Genomic DNA, 11742 nt, shown 5'->3' with positions numbered 1-11742 from the left:
CTTTGAAAAGGTTAAGAAAACAGATTTTAGTTCTTGCTCCTGGTATCACCCTTATTACCTTTTCTTTTTTTCTTTAAAACGCGCCTTTATTTCAACATTAAACAAATTAAATCAACGACTGTAATCCAAACAGGGGAAAGAGAAGTCGTTTCTGACAGACATGTTCAAATTCATTCCAACACGTTTTGCTCTATTGGAAACCCGCGAGCCCTTTAAAATTCTGTTTATTTTCGAGAGGAAATGTTTAATTAAAGCTGCGCCAACCATCTCCTCGACCTCTGCTCATTTTCACTGACATGTGTTCATATTCTCAGCACACCTCCAGCAGGCCTTCCAGGTACTTAACATTTAGTTTAGTATAGTTTCACAGGCTAATCTTAAAAATACTAAGATTTCTCACCAAAAAGCCTAGCTATAGGATACTTTTTATTTCAGAATTGGTTAATTAACTGTATATTAAGAAAACACCAATCCCCTCAGAGACTGGACTATTATATTGTGCAATACGTTGCTTGAAAGTGCATAGACACTTGCGTGAATGTGACGATAGGCTGCAGCATAAGACACAACTAAAAGTTGAATCAGCACCTCTCTGCACGCCTAATAAAATTGGATATTTAGATTTTCATAGTTTTACTGCCATCTTGTCCACATATAAAACGTTTCAAATGAACGTCTTAAATCCACATGTTGAGTCTATCAGAAATCCTCCTTGGCGTTTCCGTTTCACACATCCAAGCAGCAGCCACCTGATTAAATGAAAGACTTTTATTTTTCACATTTATAAAAGTAATTCTCTTTACATCAAATAGCCCCCTTTTTCCTGTCAAACATTTGTTGTGAATTTCATTCAAAAAATTCACCATATGGAGGAAGGGGAAGTTTGGGTAAGCTAGAGGAAGAGGGGACAAAAATAAAAAATAAAAAAACGATCCAGGAAATATACGAGAACCACTCCACAAGTTTGATATCTGCAATATACATTTTCACCAAAGGAGAGTAGAACAATTAAGGGTTACCACGGCTTCATATGAAATAACATAAGTAATGCACAACGTCTGTTTCAAATACATGTAGACCCGAGTCCAACCGGTTTATTTGACCAAAAAGAAATCAGAAATAAAACTTCACTGAGGTGTTTGTTTTCCCGTCTACAGGGATAAAACTGCTTCTTTATAAATGACTTGACATTTTACTCCGCTAAACTTCAACTAAGAACAAGAAAAAGACTTTATATAGATTTGTATCCCTTAGCTCGCGTGCCTTTATCCCGGGTTCAGGCAGGAAGTCCATCCTCTATATATCACACAGATATGTTTCTTTTTCTCATCATTTCAATCCGAGTCTTTTCGCCTGTATAGTTTCTGATGGCTAATCTAGCCTAATATGTTAAAGTGGATCACCGTCGTCTGAAAAAGACGCACATACAGATCAAATCATAATAAAAAAAAGTTCCTTAAAATCAGTCTCTTTCGAATAAAATGCAAAATATTCTTATTTACATGTTTATGACCGCTGATCAACTTGTTGTGAACGTGTATAGAAATAGAAATCATGGGAAGTATTTTCTAAATGTTACTACAACTACGTATCATTCAAATTACATGTAAGCTTTTCCTCCCGAGTATAAAATAATAATAATAATAATAATAATAATGATGATAATAATAATAATAATGGGGATCTCATTGAACTAGAGGTCAAAGTGTCACCAATTGTCTGTTCGAGGAAAAACAGAACATACTGAAACTTGGATGAAATAAATACATAACTTAGTTTCTTTGATTAAAATTGAAAAATAAATAAATAATAAATAAAGCTCAAAACCCCGTCAAAAAATAACAAAAGAATATCTTTTCCACACAATGACACAGAGTCACAGAGCTCCGTCCACAGAGTTCAGTCTGTTGGTCATTTCGTTCCATAAAAAGGCCATCAACAGTTTTCCTTTTTCTTTTACGCGTGTTCATCACGGGTTGTTGTTTTTTTTTTTTTTCGTTTGTGTCTTTGTTTCATTTCATCTAAAAAGTCCAAAAGCTGCCAGGGTGGGCGTATGTAAAAAAAAAACAAAAAAAAAACAAGAAATCAGCAGGGGGTCGGCTCACCGCTGCTGACCTGGCCGAGAAAGCACGCCGGACATTGGGGGCAGAGGAGGCGGAGGGGGCGGCTCGCTGCCCCCTTGCAGTCCATGCAGCAGGATCCGCGGGACAAGGGGTCTTTGCAGGCCTGGCGGGGGCGCCGAGGGGCCCCTGTACAGGTAGAGGGCCGCTCCGGGGTCCAGATTGGACACAAGACTCTGAGGGTAGAAGTACGGGGACGGGAACATCCTCTGCAGGGCGGAGTAGTTTCCTGCTTCCGCCAGCAGCTCGAGTCCCACCGCCGTCTGCCTCTTCCACTTTGTCCTGCAGGAGAAGAAAAGAGGTGGAATTAGCCTTTTAGTTCGTGAAGATCTGAAAGCATGTAGCTTTATGACTGTGTTTGAACCTGACATACTGAAACAGCTCCCATCTGTTTACTCGGAGCCCAATTAGAAGTCAGAGATACATCAGTTTTTTTTTCTTTCTTTTTAAAATCACTGAAACCTCCACCTGCCTCTTGTATTCACACCAAATTGCCAGTCTGCACTCCATGCAGGTGAATAATTCATAATAAAGATAATTGAGTAGATATAGTGGTTTGTTTGAATTATTGATATGCACATATGCAACGATGCATTATTCATCCACCAAAGTGTTGTGTTTTTATATTTATTTCTGTCATTTAGCTGCCTGAGAGTCCAAACTGCAGACAAATAAATGTGCATGTTAATTCAAGCGAAAACTGCAGAAAACATGTTTTCACGTTGGAGGAGACTCCAGTTTTATTTATTTAGAGAAAGTTGACACCTCCAGATTAAAGCCTTTCAGGGTCGTTAACTTTATCGACTACAAGCCTGTAAGAAAGTGATAACGTTACGTTACGACGCAGAGATAATCAAACCAGGAAGGACAGCGTCTCAAGTAAAGGGTAAGAGGGCGTCTAAGGAACCTGATGTTTCTCATAGTCAAATAATAGTTACAGTTTAAAATAACGATTAATCGACTATCTGACAAGATTATATAAATAAGTTACAATGTGTTAAAATGTCTTTAGTTTATAATACATTTGAATATGGATTCCTTCTCAAAATCGAAAAAAATAATTGATGGGTTTTTCGTTAATTCAGTATTTTTATTGGTCTCAAAAACTAGAAACTTTTTTTTGAATAGATAATCAAAATGATAGTGGCTGTGAATAATGAGCAGTTAATGGGGTGAACTCATGTCACCTTTAGGCTGATGATGTAAGCAAAACATTGCGTCCTTGGTTCAAATACATGAGACAGCAATGAGAAACCAGATTATCATCCCCCCCCTCCTCCTCCTCTCCCCCTCCCTCTTTAGTAGCATCAGGGGTGTCTTTACCTCCGGTTCTGGTACCAGGTCTTGACCTGTGTGTCGGTGAGGTTGAGTGAGGCCGCCAGCTCCATGCGGTCCTGGACGCTCAGGTACTTCTGGCGCTCGAAGCTGCGCTCCAGCTGGGCCAGCTGGTGGTCTGTGAAGGCCGTCCGGGCCTTCCTGGGCTTTTTCAGCCGGACCTGAGAGCTGTCTCTGCTGCTGGAGATCTCCCTGTCCCCCTCCTCTTTCACTGAGCACAAGAAGAGACAAAAAGAAGAGAAGTTGAATACAAAGGCCTCAAAATAACAAAAATATATCTCTGTGTGGTCGTGAAACCTCGACACAAAGAGTCGTGATTAAAAATACAAATCTGTGCAGCAGAATTAAATGAGACACATGACCTAAAAACAGCCTCATTGAAAATGTGCAATTTGTGCGCTTTAGCTTTTCCTTTGTGAGAAAGTGCTTACTACGATGAATCAAGGTTAAAATATCAACAACAAAAATATATATCTCCAGTTTAAACAAACTAAATCGATTTCAAATTCACAAAACGTAATGTCTAAAGTCTCACATTCTTTGTGTTATCCTTTAAATTAGAAATAGCTTATTGTGCGCTTTACTCTAAGGCAAGCTTAATTGACTGATTGATTAATTAACATGGGATAGCAGAGAAAATAAAATGCACCCCAACAAAGATGTGACCAAGCAGCTTTAAAATACACTCATTTTAAAATTGTTTTGTTTTTACATCAGAATAATAAAAATGAGTAAACCCACTGATAAAACGCGAGTTTCAATTTGTATTTTTTAATTCAACGTAAATCAATGTCACAGCTTGTCTGCTAAAAGCTCATTTTAAAGAAAGTGAAAAACGTTGTTTGTGACATACATTTTTTTTTAAGTATTCTGTTTACTTTAGTAGCATGCTGCTTTTATAGCGTCTTCTTTTTTATTTGAGATGAACTGACAGTTTCAGACTGCTGAGTTAAATCACGGCGCCAGGAACTTTGCCTATAGGCTATATGGAGCTATTTGATTTAATGTTAAATTGTTCTGAAAAGCTTTTCCAATATTAACACTTTCAATCTGATATTTCTCCCCTCAGTAAAGCCTCAGTCTTTGTTCTTTTAGCGCATGGTGTCATGTCAGGGCGAGCATTGATATATACTCCTTATAGTCGATTCTCTAAAAGAAAAAAAGAACAGAAAAAAAGGGGGGAGAGAAACAAGCGAGGCGAGGGATCTTTGGTAGTTGAATAGTTGAGTCGTCTCAAGAAGCACAATAATCCGCCTAATTGAGCCACAAGGGAAGGACGAGCCTTTTCAAGCGCGACCGGAGGAACTTCACAGGACCGTGGAAATGAGTGGAAATCAAGAGCCGGGCGGCCTCGCAGGCTTACAAATCTGATTAGCGCCGGGGACAAATTGCATCAAATCCCTGAAATATTATAGGAGGCGGATTGGGTGAAATCAAAGCTGCCGTACAGGCGCTCTGTGGGCCCCGCGGCTTCTTCAATCAATCAGCGCGTTGATGAACATCTCCAGCCACGCAGTCACATGCACACACTAAAACTGTGGAGCAAATTGATGACGCGAAGCCGTATCGATAACAAAAATTACGAGTGAGGCCGGATAGACAACTATTATGAGCCTTGGAGTGGTTAAAACAAAACACCAATTTAATTAAAACAAATATTGACAATAATCTTCATGTGTTTAAAATCTAAGTTGTATATTTTCCTCGCAGCCTGCAGCGGTCCACGTGCTTCCAGGCGCTGCTTCATTAAACTGTCAATGGAGGTGACATGTCTGTTATGGCTGACATGATTGGAAACAGAAAGGCCCTTGATGGCATTTATCTGGAGGCGACCCTGTCATCTCTCCCGTCCCTGCCTAACTGACATCAACAGATGCTTTCTGGATATTCTGATAATACTTGGAATGAGCGGGCAGATGTTGAATTTAAATCTAAAAACTTAATAGTAAACATATTAGCTCGTCTTTGTGCAGGCATAACCCTCATGTTTACACAAACGTGATACATCAGCTGCATTTATTGGCCTGCTGCTATTTAAATATTATGTCAGTTTGTGAATAAATATCAAAATGTATATTTTATATATTTTTTTATTTTCCTTCCAATTTTTGGATCAAAATCCCAAGTTGCAAAATATATTTTAAAATGAACAATCTGAAAATATATAAATCAACTGCACATTTTTTTTTATTTATTGTTAAATAATTTCAATAATTTTGAAAACTATTTTCAAAAATGTATTTTCAGTAGAGCAATAATTAAATAATTTTCTGTATAGCAGTTTGCCTTTCATTGCAATTTAATTTATTGCTGCTCTAACTTCATCTGTACTTCCAGATTGTATCATACATTTGGTACCAGACCTGTCTATGATATTTAATTCATCACTGAATTCGTGTTTAATGAGGTTCGTCCGAATTAGAGATTTAAAGCAGATATTAAAAAAAAACACGCAGCAAGCATAAAGATGCATCTGAACAAAATGCAAATATTTAAACTTGAGGGGGAAAAAGTTTAAGCAGCTTCAGACAAAACAACAAACCACATTTTAGGTGACACAGTGTTTTTTTGTACAGAAGCCAAAAGTCCAGAAGGCCAAATCAGTTTCACCTCCAATCTGATCTCTAGAGCAGATCCCCTCCCTCACTCAGTCTGCACACACTTTTCTTTTCTTACCTTTATATTCGCTGTCTGACGACGAGTTGCTGTGGATTTTCTCCATAAAGTCGTCCGCTATCTTGGACACCAGCCTCCCTGCCTCCTGAGTCGGCTGCCCATTGCTGGAGTAGGGCGCGCAGGCGGCTAGAGGCTTACAGTCCGCGAGAATGTCTCTGATGAGAAACGACGAGGTCACGGTCCTCTGCTGCGACCCCGCCGAGATCTGTGCGTGTTGCAGGTGCGGCGGCAGGCCCACACCGTGACCTTGCCTCTGGGCCATCTCATCCACACATTCCCTCCTCGGAGACGGAGGCGACGAGCAGCCGGACTCCGCGTCTGATCTCGGGCTGAACTCCAGAGGCGAGCGGCACTCACCCACCAGACTGTCCCCTTTGGACACCGGGCTTCCCGGCCTGTGGGACAGCAGCGAGTCAATGCCGAAACTGGACCCGTTGGCGGACGTCTCCATTGTCTTGATCGGGGCCTCCTCAAACAACCATTTGGTATTCAGGACAAGTTTTACTTTGGTGGTGAGAAGGGTGTTGAAGTCTCTGTTGATCCAGCAGAAGAGAAGGAGTACCCACTTCCCCCCGCACCAAGTAGCCTAAATGTTTTTGGATACGTCAAAATTAAAGATAATTCATCCGCTATTTCCTCTTCCTCAAACAGAGAATATCTCCAGTCTAAGTTGCGTTACAACAACCGTCCATCCGATTGTTCTTCTTTCTGTCGGATAAAAGATGAGTCCTCGTGAAAGCGATGCAGCCGCTGTACTCTTTTTTTGAAGAGTCACAATCGATTATTTCTTAGGGACAAACTCCTTCTGCTTTAAGTTCAGAAGCCTTGGTTGGAAGATGAGCCTGTTGTAGATAAATGTATCTCACCTGCAGGACGAGAAAAGATGTAGAAATAATGTCTATTTGAGGATGTTTTTTGGAGGAGTAGCAGCGCACCGTTGCCTTTCAGCACCATGGACAGGTACAGAGGAGCGGAGGAGAATGTAGAAGGCAGCTCGTCATGTAAGCACTCAGACAACGGACAAAAACTGTTCGCATTCTTTACAGAAGATGAACAAAACCTCAAAAACTCGGAGCACAGAGAGAGGGAGAGAGAGAGAGTGAGAGAGTGAGAGAGTGAGAGGGAGTCCGAGAGCTGCAGCGGAAAGAAGAGAAAGCGGAAGACGTGGGACGAAGCGATGCGCGCCGCGAGCAGGCGAGAAAAGGAGAGGTAAACTGGGTTAAATAGTCACAACTGGCAAGTAAAAGGACGGGATGTGATGGGGGTGAGAGGGAATCCCAAAAAATTGAACTTGAGGAAAAGTCAGGAGCTAGGTTTTAAGAGCGCCTCGTCCACGTGAGTCCCCTGTGACAAGCCTTCATTGGCTGAGGGAAGCTGGAAGTGGACCTCCCTTCACGCCCACTCTCTCTCCCCCCTCCCATCCTCTCCTCTTCTCCCTGGCTCATCCTCACTTTGATAAAAGAGACACTGAATTCATCAGGAGACTCAGATCCAACTGTTTACAGGCAATTTTCACACTGTTTGCTTTCATTACATCATTGATGAGGCTTATAATGGGGTTATTATGTGGAGCGGCTCGCTCTTTTTCTCCTCCACTCCCCGTCTCTGACTGTTCCTCACCTCCGCAGCTCCTGTTTTTACAGATTTTCTCTCAATTGTTACTTTTGAAAATCATGAAAACATTTTATTTGTAGCATTTTATTTTCATGTATTTCGTTATTATTGATTAAACAGATTATACAAAGATAAACAGTTAAGGTTCACATGTTTCAGTATTGCCAAATTAATTTATAAAATTAAATTATTATTATTATCATTATTATTATTATTATTATCGTAATTATTATTATTATTATTATTATTATTATTATTATTATTATTATTATTGTTATTATTATTAGGCTCTATAGGGCTCTTGGTCTTGCTTTCCGTATAAGAAGCTATATGGGTTTGTTTTTGTTGTTCAACATTTAGATTTTCTTTCTAGAAATGTCAACTTTAAAATAAAATAAAAACTATCCAAGCAGAATATTTCTGTGTAATTTTTTTTAGATCCAACATGTGTGGTTGCAAAATACAACAAAGAAGAATGTTTTAGAACAATAAAAATGACGTAAAGAGTCGTCACTTTTCATGCATTATAACTAAATAATAGTCCTTGGTAATCGTGCACAATAGTCCGAGCAGCATGACGCAAAACTTCCCGGCGCGTGAGTTGCCATTGTGCGCACTTTTTCACCTTAACATGCGTTAAATACCATTGTGTGCACTTTGAGCTACAGTTTGCCCCTTGTAGCGGCCCCGACAGCCTCTAATAATCTAAATAACCCCTTTCGCATCATCATCCACTTCCCCCTCCACCTCCATCTCACCCTCCTCCTCCTCCACCCCATGTGACCACCAGATTGGAGGCGCGCGTCGGTCTCAGACACCGGCAGGTTAGTGAATCCGCTCCCCGCTCCCATGGGGTCCCATCACGGCTGCAAGCTGTCACATGTGAGGCGGGGACAACACAGATATAAGGCGACACACACACACCCACCCTGACTTAGCTGTTTCTTTCTCCTCTGCTGGTGCATGAAAAGCAGCAGTGGTTTGATGCTTTCTCTATAGCTTTTTTTTGTTTTTTGTCTTCCTCTCTTTATTCATCCAGGGCCGCGTGTCCTCTGTCTGCAGTAATGTTGGAGTCAATAAATGGGAAGAGGTTTAAACTGGATCCTTCCTCCTCCTGATCGTCATCGTTAGACTAGTCATGCGAAACTTTCTGGGTTTTTTAACTTCATAAAATACCTTAAAACTCTGAAATGTATTTGAATTTAATTTTAATTCCTAAATACCCACACTGCTTTAGAGTTTATGTTCTTATTTTACCCAGATCCCCGTCTATAACGTCAGTAAAACTAATGAGTAAATTGAGATTAAACAACTAGAAGATGCCTATCATTTTCAATCATTATGATTCTGATAAATAAACATAAAACGCATACCAAAGCATGCTTATTTTTCTGATTTTGTTAAATAATAAATTATTTCACACAATGACTAAAACTCAAGGATTTTTTATTATAATTACATGTTCAAATTTAATTTTTTAATAGTTGTTTTTTCTTTAAATTGTAAAAAAAAGTTGGAAAAAACTAAGGTGCAGTTATTATGGATTAATATTTGAAATACAAATGATTACAGTAAAAAGCAGCAAATACTCACACTGAAGAAATTATTTGACAGTTGTAAGAAACATTACTTAAAGAAATTTCCATTTATAACACCAGATACAGCCAAAGTGACATCATGACACTTTACATAAAACAGTCCTAGACCTTACTGATCTGAACAATTCATTTAGTTTGATTGTCCTTATTTCTAATACAAATATGAATATGGTTTCAAACAGATTTTAATTTTTTAAACACTTTTAGTTACAGATGTCACTCCTAAAGGTTACAATGCCCCATACATCTGAAAAATGTTTCTTTATATCAGAAGAATACAGCTAGATTTTAGTGTTGTACTTCTGTGTGAGTGTATTGTTGTGTGTAGAATATGTGTGTGTGTGTGTGTGTGTGTGTGTGTGCGCGCGCGCGCGTGCGTGCGTGTGTGTGTGCGTGCATGTGTGCATGCAATGATTTGCTGCTGCATAATTTGATTTGGACAATGTCTCTCTGGTCAAGGGTGGCTCAGTTTTTTTCTTCAACCCTTTTTTCCAGGTTGTGATTGGCGTTGTGCACCACTGAAACTGTTACACAAATGATGAGAACACACACACACACACACACACCCTCACTTTCTTAGTGATGCTGCGGGAGGGTGTTATTGATCCATGTTAAAGAGAGGAGACAGGAATGTTTGCAGGAAATGGTCAGTGAGCTGCTGTCTGTTTTTATCAGATGTTGGAATAAAACTTTATTATTGATCCACATTATACACACGCACACACACACACACACACACATACCATCCACTAACATTTCTACCAAAACTAAGTTGGCACCCTTGGGCCATTTTCATGGAAGTGTAGCCTGTTTTTCCTCTGGCTGGTCTGAAAGCTAACTCTGTGTATTTAGAGCCAATATTTACAGTAGTTTAAGTCTGAACTTGCTAGAAGAAATGTAATATAAACCATGATGTCATTAAGCCTTAATAAGATAAACTATAATTTAAAAAAGGTTTACCAAATAGTAGTTCTCACTGACCCACCAGGGCTTATAATGCATCTGTAGACATTTTATTTACTTTGTTCTTATTCCATTTTTTTCCTGCATTATTGAATCCGCTCCATAAACTTAACTCCTAATAATGCCTGCTGGGCCTCCTCAGTGTGCTGGATTTATTGTGGAGAGGAAAAAAAACAACAACAACCAAAAACAAACAAACATTTGATTTACTTGCTCAATTGAGCAGCTGTGTTAAATATATATCTGGATATGTTTTGTAAAAATGTGTGTCGCCTTTGAATAAACTTTGGCATCTCTGTCGTTTCGGAACATCGAGGAAAGCGTGTCTTTGGAGGCGGATATATGTAAAAAGATGACTCCTCTAAACAAACAAACAGCGCTGAAAAAGGCAGGAGAGGAGGGGGGGGAAAAAAGGGAAAAACGCTCTTGCTCTGGAGCTGGTGCTGCACCCTGGACCAGTCAGGGATGCAAATGATGCACCTTAACGCCATCAGGTAGTGGAGTTGACAGAAAATAATGAGAACCCGCTGAATCTTTTATAAGGTTAACACTCACATTTCGCAGTCAGCTGTCACACAAGAAAGAATTTAGCACATGCATGCGGGCGAAATAAACCTTCATCGTCTCATTAATGCTGACAGGGCCCTGGACCGGCAGCTCCCTGCGCCAGCGCCGCCACCACCTTCGTTTTGTGTCGGTAATTTGCAGCGGAGACAGACCCCCTTCTCCTGGAGAGAGGAGGGAGGAAGAAGAAGAAGGAAAAAGAGAGGGGAAGGAGGAGGGTGAGGGAGATAGTGTGGAGGAGAGGAAGAGTGAGAGGGGAATGGTAGAGGAGCGAGTGCAGAGGGGGGGAAAAAAGGAAGGGAAGGTGGGCCTGGGGGGGAGGGTGGAAAGATGGCTAGCGCGCCAGGAGTCTGATTCTCCCCTAATTGGAAGCATTGGGCATTGTCAACGGAGGATTTTCAGCTGCTCACTGACAGGTAGAGCCGTCAGAATGATAGCCCACTTGTCAGCGCAAAAGACCAATAAAAACAAACCACTTTTGATTTAATTGGAGGCCTAACCATGCTCTGTGTGTGTGTGTGTGTGTGTGTGTGTGTGTTAGAGAGAGAGAGAGAAAGTGTGTGTGTTGCCTGCAGGGCCAAGGGGAGGTGGGAGGAAGTGTGAGGATGAGTGGGGGCATTTGTGTCTGGGTGTATGTGTGTGTGAAGGAAATCATCACTCCAGCCATCAATGTGCTCGCCCTTCCTCTATCTTCCATCATTTCTCCTCTTCCTCACTCTCATGTGGCGGGCTCTTTGGGGGGCGAGTGGTCACCCGTCACCTCGTGGTGAGGGGGGGATTCAAGAGAGGCAGGTTTTGATTCTGTCCCAGGAGATCTTCCAGAAGCAGAAACATCAGAGCCAAATACAGTTCCTCCCTCTTCTTCATCTTTT

At 40.6% G+C, this 11742-nt stretch overlaps 1 protein-coding gene across 1 annotated transcript; it reads right to left on the bottom strand.

The window, feature by feature from the left end:
• Positions 1-753: 753 nt before the first annotated feature.
• barhl1b (BarH-like homeobox 1b) lies at positions 754-7623 on the bottom strand. The gene is made up of 3 exons (XM_020630557.3): positions 6132-7623; positions 3444-3666; positions 754-2402 (listed from the first exon to the last, which is right to left on the bottom strand). Exons 1-3 carry the CDS (start codon positions 6580-6582, stop codon positions 2102-2104), a joined length of 975 nt encoding a protein of 324 aa, XP_020486213.1. The 5' UTR covers positions 6583-7623; the 3' UTR covers positions 754-2101.
• Positions 7624-11742: the final 4119 nt, after the last annotated feature.

Source organism: Labrus bergylta, chromosome 17 (genome assembly GCF_963930695.1).
Source record: "Labrus bergylta chromosome 17, fLabBer1.1, whole genome shotgun sequence".
Lineage (NCBI taxonomy): Eukaryota > Metazoa > Chordata > Actinopteri > Labriformes > Labridae > Labrus > Labrus bergylta.
This window is presented reverse-complemented; position numbering and strand designations above follow the sequence as displayed.

Excerpts from the sequence above, each read along its gene's own strand:
- barhl1b (XM_020630557.3), bottom strand. The coding sequence starts at position 6,582 with ATGGAGACGTCCGCCAACGGGTCCAGTTTCGGCATTGACTCGCTGCTG. Across the intron at positions 3,667-6,131 it reads GTCAGACAGCGAATATAAAG|TGAAAGAGGAGGGGGACAGG; the intron begins GTAAGAAAAGAA and ends TCTTGTGCTCAG. Across the intron at positions 2,403-3,443 it reads ACCTGGTACCAGAACCGGAG|GACAAAGTGGAAGAGGCAGA; the intron begins GTAAAGACACCC and ends CTTCTCCTGCAG.